The sequence below is a fragment of the Coloeus monedula genome, assembly GCF_965178545.1.
Source record: "Coloeus monedula genome assembly, chromosome: 1".
Classification (NCBI taxonomy): Eukaryota; Metazoa; Chordata; class Aves; order Passeriformes; family Corvidae; genus Coloeus; species Coloeus monedula.
This window is the reverse complement of record NC_138781.1, coordinates 121368912-121391939: the sequence shown is the minus strand read 5'-3', so window position 1 is coordinate 121391939 and position 23028 is coordinate 121368912. Positions and strand designations below refer to the sequence as shown.

Here is a 23028-nt window from a genome sequence, read left to right as displayed (position 1 = left end):
GGCCTGACAGGACCAGGAGGCTTATCTGTAGAACTCTCATCAGGTGGGAAATAAGTCTGCATGAAAAGTGATTATGTTTAGATAAGCTGGATGTAACTTTGGAATCAATGGCTTTGTGCATGCAAAACTAAATGTCTTCATGAAGTAGCATTCTTCAGGTAGACAGGTGCATTGGGGGGCAGGGAAACAGGAGGTTGTGCGAGATGAGTACGTGGTTCAGCCAAAAAGACTGTCTTTAAAGTGTTCCACCACACTGGTTCCCAGCTTTCTGTTGAAGTCACTCTGAAATACCTTTAGAGACCAATAGTACTTTGCATTTAGGAATTGTGCATGATTGAACTTGTTCAGCTAAGAACCCTCCAAGATCCAGAGGTAGTTTAGAATAGAACTGTTTGATTAAAAAATGAAAAATTATATTATTAATTTTTCTCTAACCATTAATCCAAAAACTGTACTGACAAGTTTTATTATTACTATTAGATTAAAGCAGCCTAGTATCATCTCATTTTTGCCTTAAGGGTTTTGAAGTGCAAGGGCTAATTGAATTTGTTTGAATCAGTAGAAATACAAACTCTGTGAATGATTGCTGTTATCAGCTGCTACCTTTCAGAGAATCATTATGTCTGTCTTAAATAGTTTTGAATAAAGAATTGCAAAGCCACATTATACATCAGAATTATTTTTCTTCTGTTGATATTTTTGTAGTGTGTATTCATGTAGTTTAAATAATTTAAATGGCATATTGAAAAATTAAGGGTATAAGTTTTAATCTTTTATGCAGTTTCTACATGTGCTAACAAGACCCAGATTCTCCAAGATATTTATGCATCTAACACTCACTGGTTGCAGTGAAAGGTGATTAAAGTACCTTTAAAGAGCCAGGCCTAGGTATTTTAAATGCAAATGACTTTGTCTTCAAGGAAAAAAAAATCTATCAAATGTGACATTTCCAAATTCAAATATGGAAACCCTGAATGCTTACAAAGGGCTGGAACCAAGAAAGGGCTTACAGACTTAAAATTTGACCATAGCAAAGCTGAGCTTTTGGGTGTCTGACTCCCAGGTAGAGTTCAAAACCCAAAGGCAACCTCTCTGTCCTTTGCTGGGGGATCCATGTGGCAAGAAGCCAGGCACAGTGTTGCCAAGTTGTTGCCAAGTGTATACCAGTCAACCAGGCTTCTGTGCCGGTTTGAGAGTCGCTGTCAGCCTTGGGCTGTCACAACCTCCTTTCCCTTGCTGGGATTTTCTCCTGGTGCTTACACTGTTCCAGTGGTTTTAAGTGAATATACAGAACCCTAGAGTGAATTGGGTTGGAATGGACCTTAAAGATCATCTAGTTTCAACCCCCATGTCATGGGCAGGGAACCTTCCACTAGCCCTGGTTACTCAGAGCCTCATCCAGCCTGGCCTTGAGCACTTCCAGGGATGGGGAGTCCACAACCTCTCTGGGCAACCTCTGCCAGTGCCTCACCACCTTCATAGCAAAGAACTTCTTCCTAATGTCCAATCTAAACCTATCCTCCTTCAGCTTAAGGCCATTCCTCCTTGACCTATCACTACAGGCCCTTGTAAAAGGTCTCTCTCCAGCTTTCCTGTTGGCTCCCTTTAGTTACTGGGAGGCTGCTCTAAGATCTCCCTGGAGCCTTCTCTTTTCCAAGCTGAACAAGCCCAGTACTTTTAGCCTGCCTTCACAGAAGAGGTGTTCCAGCTTTGTGTGGGCTGGAGCATATGTGAAAGCCTGTAATAATAACTGTATTTGAAAAAAAAATGAAAAAAAAAGAGGCAAAACAACTTCACTGGGAGCAGGAATCTGGGGTGTGTTGGAAACCTGCCTCTCATGTTTCATCGAGAACCTGCGACTGTGAGAGAAGCCTTCCAAACCTGTTCCTGACATAGACAGCTGCTAGTCATTCCTCAAAGGAACTAACTCTGCACTGACAGTATCTGTGAGGCCTTCACTGACTGTAATGGGGTGCTGTTCCTTTCTTGGGCATAAGCATTTGGTGGTCAGCCAAAACTGGTGAACTGACTACCATTTCAAGATCCAGCTTGGTGGTTAAAACTGGAAAAAAATTACGATATTTCCTGCTCTGAAAACAAAGCATGAAAGACAGCGTAGCTTACAGGGATAGGGAGAGGAACAGTTAAGGGTGCAATTGCATTTTCTGAACCTGGTTTTTAGGACTGTTTGTTCATTTTCCTGTCACTGTTACTGGATGTAAAACACATAATGCCGTGAAAGGAGAGGAGGATGACCGATGACAGCATAGTTGCTCCATTCATAGTTTTGTCCTTTTGCACCTGTGCTCATTTACCATTGCATTACCTCAGTGAGAGGAATGCAGGCTCCTTCACACTCTTAATAACCTGGCTTTTCCCTCACAGGATCAGAGATGAGGGGTTGAATCCTGTCAGAATAAGGAGTGAATTAATTACTCTGCTTTTCTTGATGGATTCACGTCTGTTAACTAAAATATGAATTCCACATGTAAGGAGATACATGGTCCTATCAGAAACCTCTATTCAAGCTCTGGTCATGCTGACTGAATCAGACACAAGTATCGTTTTTTAATTTCAGAGTCTGACACAGCTTATTTGGGAAGTGGGTTGGCAGACTGAGTCATGGTATGCAACACCAAGGACCAAGTGGTTTCCACTTGGCTGTTTTCAGGGTTATGTGACCATAGAAGCAGGATTGCTGGGGTCCTGATATATGCTGACAAGCACCTCAGTTCTGTCTGTTTACTGCAAAATGTTCATACCCAGAAAAACATCACCTTATATTATTTTATGGGTTTTAATCAATTTATCCCCTTTAGGCTAACATAAATAAAAGCTCAGCCATTGGACAGGAAAAATATAGTTTTGTTCCTTTTGCTATATAACATCAAACATCTGCATAGTTTGGTAATCCAAGACAATTTGCCTCACAGCATCCCTCAACAATAATTATCATTTCTGTTCAATTTTCAAATCAGTACATGCTTTGGGACTTACAGACCAAGTTGCTAAGTAGCAACATATGGCTCACTACTGTTCCTGTGATGTTGCTGCAAGCAAATAGCATAATTCTATACTTGAAATGATTTTTACAGAAAGCCAGTGCTGGAACTGAGCCAGAAGTGTAAGTATACAGTAAAAATTAATGATATTCTTTTAAACTGTCCCAAAAGGCTGTTTGGCAATCTTGTCTCTGTGTACATTTTATATATATATGTGTAAGTACTGCATTTTTGGTTATGATATATGTAGTACAGGACTCTACACTGAAAGCATCTCCTAAATGAGTTATGCCAGCCATATTAACAAGCATACACGTTAAAACTGTGACATTTTCATTACTAAGTGCCCTTCGATCTGAAAGTATTTATCATTTTAAAATAAAACTATGCCAACTTATCTGCATTTGAGATTCCCACCAATTATTTTTTTCTCCCCACACCTATAATTGGAATCTTGGACATAAATTATTCTTTATGTTATTCCTCCTCCTGTAATTTTTGGGCCACGCACAGCACAGTATAAAATTATATTGCTTATTTTACATTTCTTCCTAGTCACAATATGGAATGTAATTCAGCACTTTGTTGCACAAAGCTTTACACATTTGTAGCCTTCCTGAGGCCTGATAAATGTTAAGGTTAATGAGTCCAGCTGCCAAATTCCCTGCAAGGTCTAAAAGGAAGGTTGAGACCAGGCCTGGAGCTGATGATTTGGGGCAGTACCCCTGTTGTCCCACTGGGAAGAAAAGATCTGAGGCAGAGGAAGGCATACTGTTTGCTTAGAGGTGGTGGTTTCCTGCTTCCCACAGCTATGCCAGGGAGATCCATCTAAAATATATGTGCATGTTCTTTGATACAGGCAGCACCATGGGTATCAAAACTGTTTTGTCCTGTACAGCTACAGGGTGAAATAGGATGGAATGGCATCCAAAAGAGAGATATTTCATATTAATATTGCCTTATGCACATGGTTCTACATACAGCCCTAATGTAGTTTTTACATTTTATACTGTAATTTCTTAGATTATTAATGACATAAGGATTGCTCATGTGAATTAGGGATGGATAAATGCTACACGATAGCTGCCCTCTCTTGCTCTGTATTGGTCCTTCCCTGTAGGTAGGCTAGAATTCCAGGGTACTGCCAGAGGACACAGCTCTTCAGTCTTGCTGCCCGGAATGGTCTCCATCCTCAGAGCAAGGCAGAAGTTGGCTGCCTTGGAAAGGACTGAAAAAAAGCAGCTTTCTTAGATGGAAAATCATTACATGTAGTCCTGTGGGTACATGCTACCTTGACCTGAAGTCTAGTGCAATCCTGCCCAAAAGTTGGAAAGCTTTTACTCATTATTTGAGAGACTGCTCCACAGTGAGAAAGAAATGCCACCTGGGCAATCTTCTGGCTGGCTGCAGTCCAGGGCTGTTTTGGACCATATTCTACCTCCCTCTTCCTGATCTACTATCTTTTAATTTCAAAAATCGGTTATCATCAGAAGGGAGTCTACTTTTTGGTCCTCCATTTCTCTGCAGTAGTCTATAGATGCCACATTAAAAAAACAAAAAAGAAAAGGACAGGTTAAAATGGCCTCAGGGAAAGAAAAACACCAGGCAGTCCTTTCAGATCCTGAACAAGTGGTTAAAGGTAGTGTCTCGGTTTTGAAAGACAGGTGTCTGCTAAGGAAGGCAGAAGCCCCCCTTGAAGTGGCAGATATAACCCCTTTTCCCTCTAAGTTATTATATTTTGAAATCAAGGGCCTTTAGGCAAAGATGTGGGAAATAGGAATAACAGTTCTTTACTATATATATATATATATATATATGTATAACCAGTCAAACAAACAGCAATAACTATGGCAGTACCAGCAAACAATCACAACCCCAGTCCCAGCCTTCTCGGCTGTCGGGCCCTTTCCCCTCGGGTGCAGTTCCGCTCGCAGCCGGCAGGGGCGCTGGCGGCTCCCGGTGAGCAGGGCAGGTGCGATGGTTCCCCCGCGGCTGCAGGGGGCGCTCCGGAGCGAGCTCGGGGAGCACGCGGCACCCGTGCCCTGGGATCCCGGGAAGGGATGGAACAAAGGCTTCACAAACCCCTGGGCAGCCGATCCCGGACTCTCAGGAACAGCAGGCTGGGAACGGCAGGCTGGAGTGGCAGGCTAGAGCGGCAGGCTAGAGCGGCAGGGACGAACGCAAATCCCGGGTGGCAGACGAGATGTATCCAGATGGGAGAACCCCACGGATGCCCAGGCAGGCAGGGTGAGCAGGGCTACAGCGTAGCGAAAACTCGAAGCAGCAGCGGGGCAGGGCAGCCACAGCTCGGCCTCCAGCAGGGCAGGGAAAGCGGCTTTTGGGGTCCCGGCGTTGTTTCCAGCAGGAAGAGAAGAACGGCCAAGAAAGAAGCAGCAGCTCCTTTCTCTGCAGCTTCTCTCTCCGGACGCTCAGAGCGAACTGACCCCCCACCCAGGTGTAGACAAGAAAGTAGCCAGGCCCGCCCCACCCCCCTTTTTGTCTTTCTTAAGTACAGCTATTTGTCCCCTAGCAACATGCATATGGGAGAAAATTCCTTTAACAGGAAAAAAACTAAAACTAAACTAAAACCCCAACAGGTAGATGCAATTTTACCCTACCTTTCCCTTTTGTGTAAAATGTAGTCTTTTAACGTTACCTTAACATCAGGCACAGAGTCTGGAAAGAACTGAGTCCCTGATAAAAATACATCAACAGTTGCATTAACAAGGTCATGCATATATTTATAGATATACATCTTTAGAATCATGGAATGGTTTGAATTGGAAGGCATCTTTGAAGATCATCTAGTCCAGTTCCCTGCAATGAGCAGTTACATCTTCCACTAAATCAGGTTGCTCCAAACCTCATGCAACATGACCTTGAAAACTTCCAGTGATGGGGCACACACAAATTCTCTGCACAATCTCTTAGAGTGTCTCACCACCCTCAAAGTATAGAATTTCTTCCTGCGTCCAATCTAAATCTATCCTCTCTGTTTAAAACTGTTGTTACTTGTCCTGACACTACAGGCCTTGGTAAAAGGTCTTTCTCCATCTTTCTCATAAGCCTCATTATATTTTGAAAGGTGTTATTAAGGTCTTCTCAGAGTCTTCTCCAAGCTTAACAACCCCAACTCAGCCTTTCATCATAGGAGAGGTGCTTCAGCCCTCAGACTTCTGTGGTCCTTCTCTGGACCCAAACAAACAGGTTCATGTCTTTCCTGTGCTGATTACCCCAGAGCTGGATGCAGCACTCCAGATGGGGTCTCACAAAAGCAGAGTAGAGGGGCAGAAACCCCTCCCTCTCCCTGCTGGCCACACTGCTTTGGATGCAACCCAGAACATGATTGGCCTTCTGGGCTGCAAGCACATTGCCAGCTTATGTCCAATTTGTCATCCATCAGTGTCCCCGAGCCCTTCTCCAAAATGTATGAATGTCTTTAGCTTTAATGCAAAATGTATGAACATGTACTGTGTATATATTCAAGGATATTTTTTATTTTTTTTTGCAATCAAATGCCTCAACTTTTATAAAAATAGAAGTCAGAATTAGGGCCTGTTGGCTGGAATTTAAGAGCTTCGACAAATTTCACATTAAAGAGGTAACTCAGGTGAAATACCTTTACCCTCTTTTACTCAAATTCATTTTGGTCAGTTATGTTCAGTAGGTGTGGATCCTGTACTCTGACCAGAAGCAGAAATGTATATGACCTACTTATCTCTGAAAGAAGAGTTACTTAAACATGCCTTAACTTAATGCTTCTTTCATTTAATACCTATTCTATAGCACATGCTGTAAAAACACTAAAGAGGGCAAAATCTAGTCCTTAAGGATCCTAAGCAAACATACCCATAATTGCAGTTGTATAAACAAAAGTGTCCCTCTCCAGCCTTCAAAAATCATTAGCGCAGATCTGTAAAATTGAGATAATATCAGAAACCTCAGCAAGTATAACACATTTTTCAGCATTCTATTTGTCTTCTGGCTGTGAAACCTTGCACTTATATTTTCTTTACAGCCACGTGGGCAGAAAACTTTTTAATGAAACAGGTTTGGAGGGTAATTGCCTAGCTACAGAATTTGGGGCTTTAGAAGTAAATGTCAGATACTGCTAGAGTAATGCTGAAATTGTGAACTCGGCCCTGTTGTATACACAATGATTCTGTGCATCAGTTAAAAGTATTTTTCTTAAGAGTTGCAGATGAAAGGCAAGTAAAGTAAATACTGTGTCTTGTCTTAGTTGTGGCATCGGGATGATAGCAACTTCAGTGGTAGGCCCACAATAAATCAATAAAGTAAAAATAACAAAAGCTATTATTTTACCATGAAAAAGGTAAACAGAAAATCAATCATCAAATGATGAATTCTCTATCCAAAAGCCAGAGGTATTTTTTCACATATCACAAGAGAAAAGGCACTACTTTTTGCCCTGTATGTCATGAGGGAACTTTCTGTTTAATGAGCAGCCAGTGTAAAATATCCTTCAAAATGCTTCCCTCTGCTCCTTCATGTACAACTTTTTTAGCATGTGAAAACAGATTACAGACATCATATATTTTAGTTATGTAGTTTCCTTTCCAGGAAACTCTACAGGTCAGCAGTGTGGATGAATTATGGGATGTAACCATGGGAAATGTTAAAGGCAGTATTTTTCAACTAAGCTTCACATAAAATGAACCTTTTTCAGTCCGTAAAACGTCTGGAAGAATTACGTGAATTTGAACTACAAATTAGACCAATTACTATTATACTGTCCCTTTTGGCAAAGGCTGCCACAGTAGAGTCAGTTTGACCTGCTGACCCCTGACCGAATAAACCGATAAGATGCCAGTCTTTGATTAATCTAGTTAGTTTTACAAAATCTGGCATCTCAACAAGCCCAAACTAGTTACTCAAACCAGTCTTCAATGTAACATTCAAATGATCACTCTGTGGAGTCCCAGAGGTATTCATTACAGACAAAATTGCTCTTGTTGCCTTGCATACAAGCTGAGTTTTCAATGGGAAATGAAAGGCTGCCTGGAAAAATAGGCCACCTAATTAAGTTAAACTACTCTAGCATTTGGCTTGACATCTTCATTACTCAAAATTAAAAGATGCTTCACTTGAGCACACAAGTTACTATTGTTTATGTTGTTTTCCTCTTAAATTGGCTTCTTATATAGAAGTCTGTTTTTCAGAATTATATCTTGTAATAACTTGCATATTTCTTGCAGTTTATAAAAATGTCTTAATAGGTACTACACTGCTGATAGTTTGTACGACATCAGTACGATTGAGCTTATTACTGAGGTCCCAGCAGTCCCAATGCTTACATGACGCTTTATTAAGAGAGGGCCAGATCCTGCCACTTTTACTTGCTTAAATAATCTGTAGTCGTTCATATACTGAGCACTCCTTGGCCTCTTTACTGTAAAGTACTGGTCCAAAATCTAGGTGTTAAAGCAAAGGGGACCACTGGTGGGAATTGGGAGCTTTGATGTGCCTCAGCTTTCAGCTTTTCCTGTGATGGGCACAGGGCTAAACAAAAGTTACATCAGAATTGCAAAGAGTATCCATGCCTCTGTTTTGATCCTCCTTTTCTCAAGTGGTGACATTTTACATTAAATCAGATTTTTCTCCGGCAATTTCATCAGTCATTCAGAAGTGTAACACAGGTAGGACCCACTGTCCTTTTGAATACTGAGAAGCAATCCATTGTTTTTGAGATTTTCTAAGAAAAGAGAAAGAAGGAGAAAAAAAATCCCGAACAAAAATAAAAGGATGCTTTGTCCTACATGACTGTGTGCCCTGAGTAAAACATTATTTCATCTTTTGGTGTCTTTCTCAGAAAGGATATGGAAATTTAGACAGACTATTTGCCCCATAAACAGATAAACTTAAATGTAAATCTACACTATTGCTATTTTAAGAGCATTTAAAAATGTAAACATGTGAAGAGCACACTGTCTTGATTGCTGGTTTAGAGTCTATGATGCTAATGAGGCTTCTGACAGGTTAAATGTGGTGTATCATCTATATTTTCAAGCAGCACGATTTGTGAAGATGCGACTTCTATATTTTTTCAGTTCAATTCTCCTTATTAAATATGTATATTGCTAGTTTTATTACCCAGCACTTTGTACTGAGCATAATTTAGGTATGTTTTGCAGAGAGGGTCTCTAAAAAGTGGTTTTTTATTTTTAATATGCTTTTTACCTCTAGTTGAAAAAGAATATTTAGCAAACGTAGTAAGCGATTTATGGAAGTATATCTTGTAGTGCTGAGTTCAAGATTATACTATACACGATGCTGCCTGCATTATAGTACAGACCAAAGCCTGTCAAATAGGATCCTGAGTTACCTTAAAAATTTTAGCTTTCATTAAAATATAGTAGTAGTAGTAGTAGTAATAGCAGTAGTAACAACAACAACAACAATAATAATAATAATAGTAGTAGTAGTAGTAGTAGTAGTAGTACACACTGTAGGGGGGACCAAGTGCCTTTCTTTTCAGGAGAGAAGAGTGACGAGGGTGTTGGACAATGACCACACTTGGATCCCCACTGGGGACGTGCTAAGGAAGGTGAAAAGTGGTCACAGGTTAGAGGGCCAAGACTCCACTTTGGGGGGCTAAGGATGCCCCATTTGTGCCTAAAGCTCTTGTAGATTCCTAAGGAACTGCTTTGGCCAGTTGGTCAGTAATTTATAAAAGACTTGCCCTTCTAAGTTTACTCAAATGTTCTAAATAGGAAAAGTGTGGAGCTGTATCTCTGTCTGGAGGGAAGTTTAACTGCTTCGATAATGGTATTGGTGTTTGGAGGCCCCAGATCCTTTAACCTCTTACAATATTTGTGCTCCTACTTACTGTCATCTTTAAACTGTATTTCAATTTAAAGCCTCCATTGAAAACACATTTTCCAGCAAACCACTGTAGTATATGCATAAAATTAATGCAATTAATGAAAATACTCTCAGGAGTGAAATCTTAAAAAAAGTCTGTTGTTTTACATAGTTCTGTACACTTTGAAAATTATGATTGTCTAAAATTAATAATATAATTGTCAGCACATTTTCCTTCTTGAAGACAGAATTCATCTGGTACAGGAAAATTAATGTTTTGCTTGGGGCTTTGGCCTTTAACTAATGTAAATTAGAGAAATTGGTTAACACAATACAAAAAATTATACCTTCCCCTCTAATACATTTTTGATAGCTGTGGCTTGATAAATTAGTATATTGTGTGTTTTTAAATGAATATGATTTATTGCTGTTGTCTACCATATGAAGAAACACAAAAAAATTGTTTTCAGGATCATTGACTTGAACATATCAATGGCACTGTTGGACAATTCTTGCTGAGTGTTAAGATGATTTATGTAACAGACTGAAGGTTTCCACAGTAATGCATTATAGTCTCAAGCTATAAAGCCTTGTTCACGCAGAGACAAAAGCAGCTGAAAAACACTTGCTTCTGAAGGTCCTCCGTTTAAAAATTAGAGATAAGATTGATCCTATTAAAACTCCTGGAAATATCCACTGTCAAATACATTATCCTAACTTTCAAATGTGTATAAGGTATGTGGCTGTTTTTCCGCTTCTAATGAGCTCATTGTTTTTGCATTACTCTCGATTCATAAGTATTTCAGTTATGTAACAATGTGTTCAATAATAGAAGAGGAGACAGCCTGAAGCATCTATCTTTTAAAAACTGGCATCTTTCCACAGTTCACATGCAGAAGCCTTGGTGCAAATGAAAAATTAAGACACGCTCTACATAGTTGGCAGAACCATTCATATCAGTTAAATTAAATATCTATAGGCAAATTCCCAATTTTTAAGGAACTGTTGCTAATAGGAGATTGTTGAGTAAATGCATGGTGAGTGATGCAACCATTGAGCACACGAATCAGACTTACTTAGTGCATGTCTGTGCTGTCATATAGGAACAGTTCTGCTCTTTCCAGAGGGATTTACATTGGATGTTTGAAAGCTTGCTGCCCCTTGTGGTCAGTCTGTTTGAGCTATCTCCTTTGACTTGCCTTCTCTGATCACTTTTTAAAGTTCTGTTAAAATTATTTTAAAACATCAGTAAGTTTTGCTGGCCAATATGGAGCTATTACTGTAGAGTACTTATGGAAAGTGACTGTATTCGTATTTCCTGCCAGCATTTCCTTTATTCCTCTGATGAGTAACCTCAAAAGTAAATACTAGATTTTTGTATGTGTGTGTGTTTGTGTTATCAGCACAGCAGGACGCATAGCCCTAATCTGAGTTATGTGTTGCCAAAGTAAAGAACTCTCTTCTGACATACATGTCCTCTCCATATCCCAGCTTTGCTCCTCCTTTCACAGCTTATTGTTGGATTTGGCCAGGCTAAGTGGCTTAAAAGGTAAATTGAAGGGGACCAATGGGGTCTTGTTCAGAAACAAAAGTTGGGTTTGGGTTGGACAGTGAATCAGGTTCATATCATTTTATTCTGGCAAGCTTTCCTCATAAAATTATATGCCAATGTAGCATATAGATAATGATGTTTCTTGATCTCAGAGTGGGCATCTCAATCATCTGTTTTATGAAGTTTCCATCATTTCAAGCAGAAATGTCAGAAATATTTAGCCAAAAACATAGAATATTGTCCTTTAGATTTGGGAAGACATTCTTAATTCAAAAATCTTTCATAACTTTGTGTCTATAGATAGTTCAAACTTAAGGATAATCCATTCTGAGGTTCCCACTGTGTAGATTCCATCCGAACTAGACTCAAATCTGTTTATAATAAGCACAGGTGTAATGAAAATGCTCTTTATAATAAAGAAAAATTTAAGCATGTGTCTGTCCAGTGCTGTGCAGTTGGTTTAGTGGTGTTAATTTGCAGAGGGCTTTCTCTCTGGAACGTAATAAAGGCCTGAGTAGTTCCCCTAAACTGAAGAGCTGATTAACACCTCATCCACTCCTCTAGTCACAAGATGAAAGTGAAACCACTGGCAAAGTTCCTAGTAGTTCTGTGGTAAAAAAAAAATAAAGCATTTCTGCTACCTTTTTTTTTTTTTTTGGTTATTCAAAAGTGAAAAGGTGAGCTTGCTAAGGTTTCTGTGACCAGTAGGATAAAAAGGAGCTATTCCGTGTCTTTCTGAATAGAGCAGGTCCTGCTGATAGGAAAACCAACTGTGAAGGAAATACCCTTGGAGTGGAGGGGAAAGACCCTAACCTTCCCTGCCCCCAAGAAAAACCTAACAGAGTTGAAGATACAGGCCATGATTAATATTTATTATTAATATGTATGAGCTGTACTTATGAAAAGTGATTGGATACAGGGAGTACAGCCTTCCCTGATGCTCTGGATGCTAGATAACTTTCATTATAAATTCCAGATGAACAGCTTGTGTTGGAAGAAGTGGTGCTTTAAGGAAGCCCAGAGGCCAGGACAGGATGATGACTGTGAGTGGGAGTTCTTGCTGCAGGGTTAAGCTCAAGCCTGGCTTTTTGCTAAAGTTCCCTAAAATTTCCCTTCACAGAAGAAGGTAACAATACAACATTCCAGGAGAGCCCATTGCCAGCAGTGGATCAGTTGCATCAAGGGCACCCCAGATGGTTACTAAATTAGGTTTTCCAACAGCAAGGGGAGAGGTGGCAGGAAAGTAGGAGTGGGTGTTTGAAGCTTGTAGCTGCTATTCACAGGACAAGCACATGTCCCGTTCCTCACGCCTTTCCTCCAGGCACAGTTGCAACAGCCTTGTTCCTGGGATATGTTGGATTTGCTGCAGATGTATCTAGGAATTTTGGGTTTTGATATGCCAGTGTGCCAGGTCATTACAAGCATCTGAACCAAGCTCCTGGTTGAGACAAATGACTACCAGCAAATCACTGTTGAAGCAACTTCCCCGAGGAAGTTATGTCTGTATGCGTTACATACACACAATACTGAGCAGGGAAATATCAAATAGGCTGAAAATGTAAAGTGAATAGGGTGCTCCACAGATGCTTTCAAATATCTGTCCATACCATTAGCATATAGCTTGGATGCTGCCTAACTTTATTGAAATAGTACAATAGTTTATGTCTTAAGAGAATATTAAAATAGAGAAACATAGGAAATGCTATAATTTGAATTATATATGGTGTTATTACTGCTTTTGCTATTCTAATCCTAAATTTAAGTGTAGTGGACAATGATACTGTAGGTGATGTGGGATCAAATGCACTCTTAACTGGTTCACAAGCAACAACCATGGTGTGATTTTTTAAAAAATAATTAATCTGAGAACAACCATTTATTTAAAAAGCTTAGCCCATATAATATATATAGCTTTATTAGATACTTACACATGACACAACTTGGATTGTGGAGCTGCTAGTGCTTTATACTTCCTTCTTAATAAATGAAGCTAATGTCCTACTGGCAGTCCAATTGCTTTCACCATTTTTGAAGTATTATTAGTTAAACATTTGAAACACAAAAAATCAAAAGTAAAACCTGGTCCATCCATATGTGACATGCAAAAAGAGGTGTACAAAGAAGCAGATATGCTAAATGCTTGCATTTTAGCCTGTCAATATTTGATTTGGGAATATTTGCTTTTAGAAGTGAACATCAGTCTCACTGGACAGTGGGAGAGAGAGAAAACAGATGTTAGTACTTTTTACCTGTAAAATCATGGGAGACAACACTCTTTTGAGGCCATAAGTCTTTTGGGGCAGTAGAAAAGACACTGTTGAACATAAAAGTCATCTTTCCACAGCTAATGAATCCCTCCTGGTAGCTGTAGGCTACATGGATCCAAGCTCACCAGGATTAGTTTCCAAATCTAAGTGTACCTGCAGTGATTGTGCTGGTCCAGGAGAGCATTTTGGATGTTATCCCTCCCTTCATTTCTGTTCCTTGCTGTTTTGTTATTGTGGTATTAGTCCTTAAACTTACTTTAGGCACCTTTCTCTTCATCATGGATTTTCTATAATAGTAATTAGCAACTAGCCAGTGTTTGCATTGTCCCTAATAGTTTTATTTGGCTTTGAAAAATTTATACATTGTTATTGAGTAAATGTGACGTTCTCTTTGCCATGTTTAAGCCTTCTCTCCACTTAGAGAGGGTGTATTTTTACTGTATTTCCCCTTGGAGATGTTTCCACTGATGCCTGCATCATGGCTTCTAAAAGTGGGAGCAAATGCAACTTACAGAAGTCAGTAAACTCACACCAGCTTCCCATTAAGGAGAAAACAGGGGCAAAGGGAGACCAAACTCCTGTGCTGGAGGTGAGAAACACAGATGGAATGCATGGATAGACTCAAAGTCCTCACACGTAACAGTGATGATATCACTGTCAAACCCCTTCGTCTCCCTGTTCTGTTGTTTTCATTCTTTGGGATTTTACTTTGGCCATTCCAGTCTAGACTTCCTGTTCTATTTCATACTAAGATTTTGGTGAAGAGATTAAAACCATGTTGGAAAAAAAAAAAAAAAGCAGCCAAAACTATGGCAGTGTGCATTTCTGTGTTCAGCAGCTCACTGAAAACATTTAATACAGTTTGGTTTTGGTATGATTTAAGTTTATATATACATGCTCGTAGAGAGGAGAGTAACCTCAGGCCTCAGGAGGACATTATTACTATGATGACAAATGAAAAACCGCTTTGTTTATAATTGGTCATTGATTCTTCCCCCATCCTTCTGCATGAATTCATGCACCGTGCTGTCCTCCATTTGGAAACTCATATTGGGGAAAACATTTTCTTCCAATAGCTGCTCTTTGAAATTATGCCCTCATATTCATCCTTTACAGTGATACTTTTCAAAAGCAGAATGTATTTAAATCCTTGCATTTCCAGAATTAACAAAAGCAGCACTCAGAGCAGGACTGCTGTGCTGGAGAGGGGCAGGAAGGGTGGGAGTAGTCTCTGTGCTATAAATCTCCTGACTGTGGGCATGGGATGTGCAAAGACTGATCACTTTGCAAAGGAGTTGGCTGTTCTCAGAAAAGCAGAGCAGGCTTTCAGGCTGAGCCATTGCAACTGATCTCTTTAACTCTTTATTATGCTCACCTTTTCCTTTTAAGGAATATGTGCATTCCCACCCTATCCTACAAATGAGCCTACCTGCTCATATAGATAAATAATAGCAATTATCCACCTTGGTGCATTACTCTGACTTTGCCTGTGGCTTTTCCTTGGATAAGATTGAGTTGGATGACTTAACAGCAGCAGACAACAAAAGACTAACAGTAGCTTGGTAGAGTTACTAATTCAGATAACTAACAAAATGTATGTATAATTCAGTTTATAGATTAAGAAAGAAAAAAAATTTGATTTTTTTAGACACTTCAAATGTATTTTTATAAATACAAAGTATACTCATACTAACTATGTACTGTTTCTGTTTCTTTGTAGCAGAGTAAATGCATGGCACTCCCATAACCATAAAAGTGGCATCTTTCTTCACTATGTAATTCTTGGTCTGAGTAGCAGGGAGTAAGGTGAACCATTTTGTGCCAATGTTAATTTTATAAATTGCATTCCCTTTTCCACAATGCCATGAAAAAGGTATTCAGCTAGATGAACGCTCTTGGAAAATTTTAATAGGACCCTTGAAATCTGAGTTCACCTTCTTTAAAAAAAAATATTTCTAGTGGAAGCTGTGAAAGTATCATAGATTCTTATGCCTTAGAGGCATTTTTTCCTCCACACATAATGGTGAGACTTCACTCATATAATGTATGGGTCTTGAAAATATTCTCTTTGTTAAATTGTAAATCGTGATTAGAAGTATGTGAGTTGGGCTCTTTTTGTTTGTTTTGTATGACTTTTATTATTATTATTGACCAGTGCTCATATGATTTTCATAGCATAGAGTTTCATAGCATACATAGTTGCAAGCAAAAACTTTCCATTTGTTGTTTTTTTTTGCAGTCTTTTCCTGGCCCAAGTCTCGAAAGTGAAGATTTTAACATACCTCCTATAACTCCTCCGTCATTGCCTGACCACTCCCTGGTACACTTGAATGAGATAGAGTCTGGGTACCACTCTCTGTGTCATCCCATGAACCACAATGGCCTCCTTCCATTCCACCCACAAAACATGGATCTACCTGAAATTACAGTTTCCAACATGCTTGGCCAAGACGGGACACTGCTTTCCAATTCCCTCTCTGTGGTAAGCACTTTTAGTCTTTCCCTTCTGTTTTAAGTGCAAATTTATGGAAATACAGACCTGTTTGAAATCCTTCACAGGGGCCAACACCCGCACCACTCAAATTTTGGAGTGCCCTGGCCCGACTCTGGGTGTTACATTGCATTTCCTGTGTCAAATCCTCCCCCAGCAGAGGTGGGGGGGGGTTTCCAGCTGAGTTCCTCAAAGCCAGGATGTTGCCTTCCACCGCCTTGGGTCGAAGTGTTTCTGTTTTACAGGGATGTAAATAATGACAAAAAGGGGCTCAAGGCTCTGACTTCTGCTGGAGCAGGGTTTGGATCCAGATGGCCGCTGTTCTGTATTTGTCTGAATAGGCTCTTTCCATTCTCATTTGCATGTGCTGAGAGATGTACAAAAATTTAATATCTCCTTTCTTGTTTACCGCACGTTTGGAAAACAGCAAATGTTATTTCTGATTCTAGGCCAAATCTTACAGCCTTTTTACAGTTCCCAGTCCTTAGCCAGCCAGAATCCAACTGAAATGACTGGACAACTTGCTTATAAAGTCTGTCAGACAGTCATTATGGTCATAATCTTGTGAAGCCTGATATTATAAATCACTTCTTTGAATGTTAAATTGCTTGCAACAACTGCAGAGCTACTTTACATGTTACATTTTCAAGTGGGCTCTACAATTAATTAGTATACTTCTTGCATAGCATCTCCAGACAAGATTATTTCACATTGGTGTACAATTCTAACTCAAAGAGTTAAAAATCCCGTGGAAGAGGATGGAGCCTGACATTGCGTGCATCCCCCTGCACTTAAAGCACTAGGTGGGCTAGGTGGGCTGCCCAGGAGCTGAAGATCCCAACAGGCAAAGATAAGAATCTGTTGTTCCCAGAGATAAATGGTCTGGGCTTCTCACCAAAAGGTCTGCACTTAGGAACTGAGGCTGTTTAGGCTTCCCAGCTTGCTAGCGCCCCACCACATTATCTGAAAAACTTAAGTCAGTCGTGAGAACCTGAGAGCTAACACAACACATGGAGGTTTGGGGAGCGAGTGATCTAGGCTCAGCTCTCCATTAGCCCCTCAGACTAACAGCCCCAGAGCCAAGGGCGATGGTGACTGGAAAAGACTTAGTTTATAACAAAAAGCTGCCTTGTCACATGGCTTCATTGAAACTTAATTAAAAAAAAGCTACCTTGATTTTGAGGAGCTCTGCATTTCCTCTGAGGATGTCCAACAAGCAGAGGCCAGAAGCCTTGGCCTCTCACGTGTTACACAGTTGTTATTGATTTACTAAGATGTTGCACACTTTGTGTTTGAGGTCAGAATCTGACCTCAGATTCTAATCTCAGGGTTATGTTCAATAATGGAAGGAATGGGGGAAAGGCTGATTTATATAGAGAAATATAAATGTACTCTATGGAAAGATCCTATATTTTCCTTGCAGAGCTGATGGCATGCATTTAAGAGCTTGAGTGAAATCTTGTGTGGGGTTCTGAAAATCAGAACTGTGAAAGGACTTGAAAAAGTAAGATAAATGCTTGACACTCTAGTCAAGACAGACAGTATTTCATTGAATTGACCTCTTCTGAGCCATGGTTATGACTCAGAACTGTGCATTCTTTTAAGCTGTGATGTTTCACATTAACCTTTTGCAACAAGCTCTGAACAAAGGGCCTTGAGAGTGGGCAGATCATCACAGTGATTGCATTGAGGGCAAATACAAAAAAGTTGAATAATATAACTAGGCAATTTTGCTATTGGAACTTAGTGAAGATCAGAAGAGATGAAAATCAGATGTCAAGAAAATGCGTGCTAAATTTTGACAGTAATTTCTGAGGATTTGTTCAATAAATAAAGCATGATCCTTGAAGTGTCATGCGCTAAGTCAACTGTTATCCCTAACTTGCATGCCCTTTTTTCACAAGAGGACCTCTTACCTAGCAATAGTTTTAGCTCAAGCTGGCTTGTCTGTGCAGGGGATGAAGCTACAGTTCATGTTAGTATAACTGGTAGGATGTTAACTCCTCGATTTCATACAGTTCAAATACTGTTTGGCAGTATAGCTCCTCTGATTTGAATTTGATAACTTGAGAGAAATTAACTTGAGCGAAATAATTTAACTCTTCAGTGAATTCAATTACTTCTTCAGTGAATAGAATGACCCCATTGTTATTTTGGCTTTGCACTGATGATGAAAAAGAGGGGATTTTGAAGAGTTAACATTCTTTACTTAGTTTTGAAGCTTTTCTTTATATCCAGAACATTTGACATTTTTTCTTCAGTATGACTCTTTTCTTGTGCTATTACTCATCTCTAAGTTTCCTTTTTACTATCTCATCAAACTCTGATCCATTTAACATGTTCTTGTCTAAATCACTCCTATATTGCCTCATATAGAACATAATTTATAAGTTTCTCTAATCTATCTAAACCCTTGGTTCCGTATGATTTGTAGTATATCAAGCACCATTTAGTGTATTTGGAAACCATGTGTCTCACTTCATTTTTCAGGGCACTAATGGGTATTTTTAGAAAAAATATTCTTAGAAACAAATCTGTTGGCTGTTCTCTATCCCTAATTAATTTCACATCTTCAGCAAATTTTACTTACATTGGGACGAATTCAGCTGCATTGCAATGCGCCTCTGATTGAATTTGGTTATTTTTTCTTTACTTTCAACGTCCTTCTTTTTAGCCAGCTTTTAACTCATGTTGGTATTTTAGCAATAATACCTTCTTTTTTGTCTGTATTAGAACTAGTGAGTGTTTTTCAGTTTGTATTTTGCCAAAGCATTAATTAATGTTAGCCAAATGTGAGAAAGGAATCTCAGTGAGCTCGAAATCAGCTGGAAAATAGTTCATACACTAAGTGTAGTGTTTTTCTTCCATCTCAACTACCAGGTGTTTTCAGATGAGAATTTCTGTGATTTTGGGCAGATTGAAAATTGAGGATGTACCCTTCCTAAAACCCCTTCAAATCTCCCCCCATCAGAAGTCCCTGTTTCATTCAGTATTCCTTGCAAGCTGCAGATGAAATCCCTTTTAGTAAGGATGGCAGGATTTACCCCAATCTCTGTAAGAATTCTCCTCTGTAGAAGTGCTTATACACACACAATAAGAGCCCAGCACCAGCTCAGTGAATTCATATTAGGGATCAGCTTCTTAGAGATCTTTTACACTGTGGGAATTCTTTCTAAAAATTTTTATGATGCTGGGAGATGAAAATGTCTCATTGCCATTGACTGTGTCTTATACTTAAATTTGGAATTGGACTTCTTTGAAGTTTTTTTGATTGACTGTACTTTCATATTGCATGCCCACTATTTAAAAAAAAAATCATACAACAAAACCACTAAAATTTTTACTTCTCATTATTCTGCTGTCAGTTCACATATTTACTTCTATGTTTGTGTATTTCTGTTTTTCTTCTTAGTTGACATACAGGCATATATACATACAGACATATGCACGCTAATTTATGTCATGCTGTCACATACAGATTTCTTTAGATGCTCATTATATCTGGATATCAGGGGGCCAAAAGTCTACAGAATTTGCGCAGAATGTGTCCCAGTGGTATTAACACGTGGTCCAGCCCCAAAATGGGAGCCCTCTAAAATCCTCCTTCAAAATGGACATGACTTCTATTCCTGCTTCTTAATTGGATCCAGTTTGATATAGATAGAACTGTTTGTTTAATGAAAATGTCCTTATTGTCCTGTAAACACGCTTGCTTCTCTATAATGGAATAGGTATCCCTTCCTGGTTTCCTACCAGTTGAAAACTGTGTGGGTTTGGTTCAGTCCCAGCTGGGGCCTGACCTGCCAGCCTTTTTCTGTTGGTGTGAGTTTTCCTGAGATATCCCAAAGGATATTTTCAAGGACCACAAGAGTTACCCTTCAAACAGTTGGGAAAAAATGCATATTGTATAAGAATGTGTATTTATCTGTAAAAATGCTTTTGTATGTGTTCTACAAAATGAGTTTTTCTGTGTATCAATAAAATTATAGACATTCCAGCTTTCTTAGTATATCCTATAGATGATTGGTTTTTCTGTAAGAAACCAGAGTTAAAAATCTCAGTGCTGTTTTTACGTAGTGGGAAAAAAACCCCAACCTATTTTTGGAATACTTTCATATGTAATCTTGTTCTGATCTTTTTGAAAATGTGGCTCGTGACGGTATACTATTGAAAATTTACAAGAAAGAAATAAAAGATTTCAGTTTCTTGAAATGCTTCAGATTTCTGGGTTTTAAGTTTAAAGTGGAAAAGATGTTAAAAGATGGGGTTTATTTCTCAAATGCTCTACTTGTGCTGGCAACAAAAGCCAGCATAACATGTACACTTAGGTTTATTGTCATTTTTCGTATACAGTCAAGGCACACTTTGAATTCAGAGGCTACTGTACAACTGTTTTGACAGCCACCACATCAGTAGGTAATGTGCAGGACATATGAAACTGAAGCAAAAATGTTTCTTTAGGTCTATAGGGAGTTCAGTACATCAAGGAATTCAGATATATTAGAGCAGCATGAATTTCTAATATGTTGCTCTTATGGAAAAGACCACTGGCATATTGAATAATGCTGCTTTCAAAGCAGAGCAGAAAATGTGATTACAGACAATTTCATTGCTGTTTTTAAAATAAATATTTTTGAAATCTTGGGGTGTTTTATTTCATGTAATGCATAAAATATGTAACAGTGTGCTATAGCTAAAGATCTTCTAGGTCACGGAAGAGTAGATGATGTCAGCTATAATTATTCAGATGTGGAATAATAGAAGCATTAGTTTAAAATAAAATGCATGTCACAAAGGCCCATGTCCTTATATAAAAAAAGGCAATAAAAAGCTGCTTTTTTTTTTTTGCACACTTAGACAGAAGAATGAAGGCAATGAATAATTATTTAACATTATGCCCCAATTCATCAAAGCCCAAACAATTACATTATATTTATTTATGAATTATATATTTTAGGTATGCAGCCCATGAGAGATTAGTATCTTAAACAAAACGTGGCATTGTGTAACAGGGAAGAAAGAAGACAGCCACTTTTTTTTTTCCCATTTTTAATCTCAGGTAGAATGAAGCTAGTATTTCTTATTCACAGTACAGTTGCTAATAAATCCAATAAAGGAGGCTGTTGTTGTTGTACCTGGGATGCATTTAAGAGATTTTGTTTTACTAGTTTCATACATGTTAGTTTAAATTCAGTATTCTTGACTCATTTCGAGTCTGACCTATACAGCTGATTCTTTTTTCTTCTACCTTTAAGAGTTAGTGCAAACTACTGAGTCAAACAGAAATTCATTACTTCTGATGAACAAGATGAATAACTTCCATAATAAAAAAAAAAGATTTTTGTCTCCTAACCTAAGTGTTGAGATTTGAGTCATGTTTGGATACTTTTTTCTAGCTTGTATTGCATGGTAGTTGTAGCAGATATGTTTTGTCTCTGGTGAATACTTCGCATTTGTGCCTCATTACCAGTCTCTGGTCTTCAGTTAACATCAAAATTTACTGTTATGCTACACAGACCTGCTGCTACCCCAAATTTTATTGCAGTGAGTTATTGCCATCAGAACCACCAAATCATAAAGCTAAGGTCATAGAACATCTTGTGTTAAAGTTGTTTGGTTTTTTCTCTTATTAAGCAACTTTGTACTCTTGCAGGATATCTTTCTTTTCCCTAAAAAAACCAAACAAACAAGCAAAAAAACAACACCATGTTTTCCAGGCTGGTTTGTTTTGTTTTGTTTTTTCACTGAAATAAGCCTTGGGTGGAAAAAGGTTACAATAGTTAACGTGTGTTTTGTCAAACAGACTAACCAGCTCATGTCTGTCAGCATAACTTTATTGTCTCCAGCAGAATTATGTTGATTTATTCCATCAAGGGCTCTGGGGCATCATCTTTATCTTTCCTTTCTTCTGATGTCTGCTCCACTCTTTTGTCATCAGAAAGACAACAGAAAGGATGTGTAGAAGAGCTGATTAAGATGTAATTTGATCAAGGTTTTATAAATACCTGAATATTGCATATCTGCTACTAGAAAGCTCTTTACTGAGGTACAAAAAACATCTGATGTCAGAAATTATAGCTGTACAAAATCAGAGTGGAAACAAATCTTGCATTTTTAGCAGTGATAGAGATATGCCACTTAGCTATAGTGTACTGTGGGAAGTGGTTGGTTCTCTATGCCTGAGGGTTAAATTCAAATGGGGCATCTCTCAAAAAAAATGTGCTCTATCTGGGACTGGACTTACAGAGCTCACACTACAGCAGGGGGACCAGAACCTTCCCGTGGGTCGCATTGTCCCTGGGGTGTTCTCAGCAGAAAACATCAGTCCATGCATTCTTGGTAGGGGCCACATTGCTGGTATCACCTCAGCTGTAGCACTTCTACAGTTTTTCCCTCCCAAGAGAACATCAGCAGAGTGAAAGAAAGCACTCTGTGGCTGCAGGCTATTGATGGATCCCACCTTCTTCAGGTCAACTAGGACAAGAGTTCTTGTGAAAGTATTTGTGTAGCTTTTTTTCCCTGGTCCTAAAGTAGTATCTGGTAAAGTTATACTTTCTGTCTCTAAGTACTAAGAACTTACCTTAAAGATAGATCAAGTAAATATTTGCACATAACTGTAGGAAAATATTTGTACACCAATGACTAAGACTTTTTTAGAATAATTCCAGGTCTTATGTTTAAAACTGAAAATGAATCTGTTGATTTACTGTCAGGGAAATACAGCGTCCTGCTTATTTGAGTGTGGTTGTTGAGACTCCACATGCCTCACATATTTCACAAACTCAGACAGAAAACAACTTCAGCATAATTTCAAGAAGAGATAACAAGATGGCGTATATATTTTTTTGAAAACAGCCTTCTATAGAAAATACTTAGGTGACCTTTTTTCACTGT

At 38.9% G+C, this 23028-nt stretch overlaps 1 protein-coding gene across 1 annotated transcript in view; it reads left to right on the top strand.

The window, feature by feature from the left end:
• The window catches only part of TOX (thymocyte selection associated high mobility group box), a gene marked incomplete at both ends in the record, with an annotated part of 217623 nt that overhangs the window by 115872 nt on the left and 78723 nt on the right, over positions 1 to 23028 (top strand). Inside the window, one exon of the mRNA XM_082277198.1 lies at positions 15883 to 16125. Coding sequence (XP_082133324.1) covers positions 15883 to 16125 — 243 coding nt within the window. The remainder of the gene's footprint in view (positions 1 to 15882; positions 16126 to 23028) is intronic.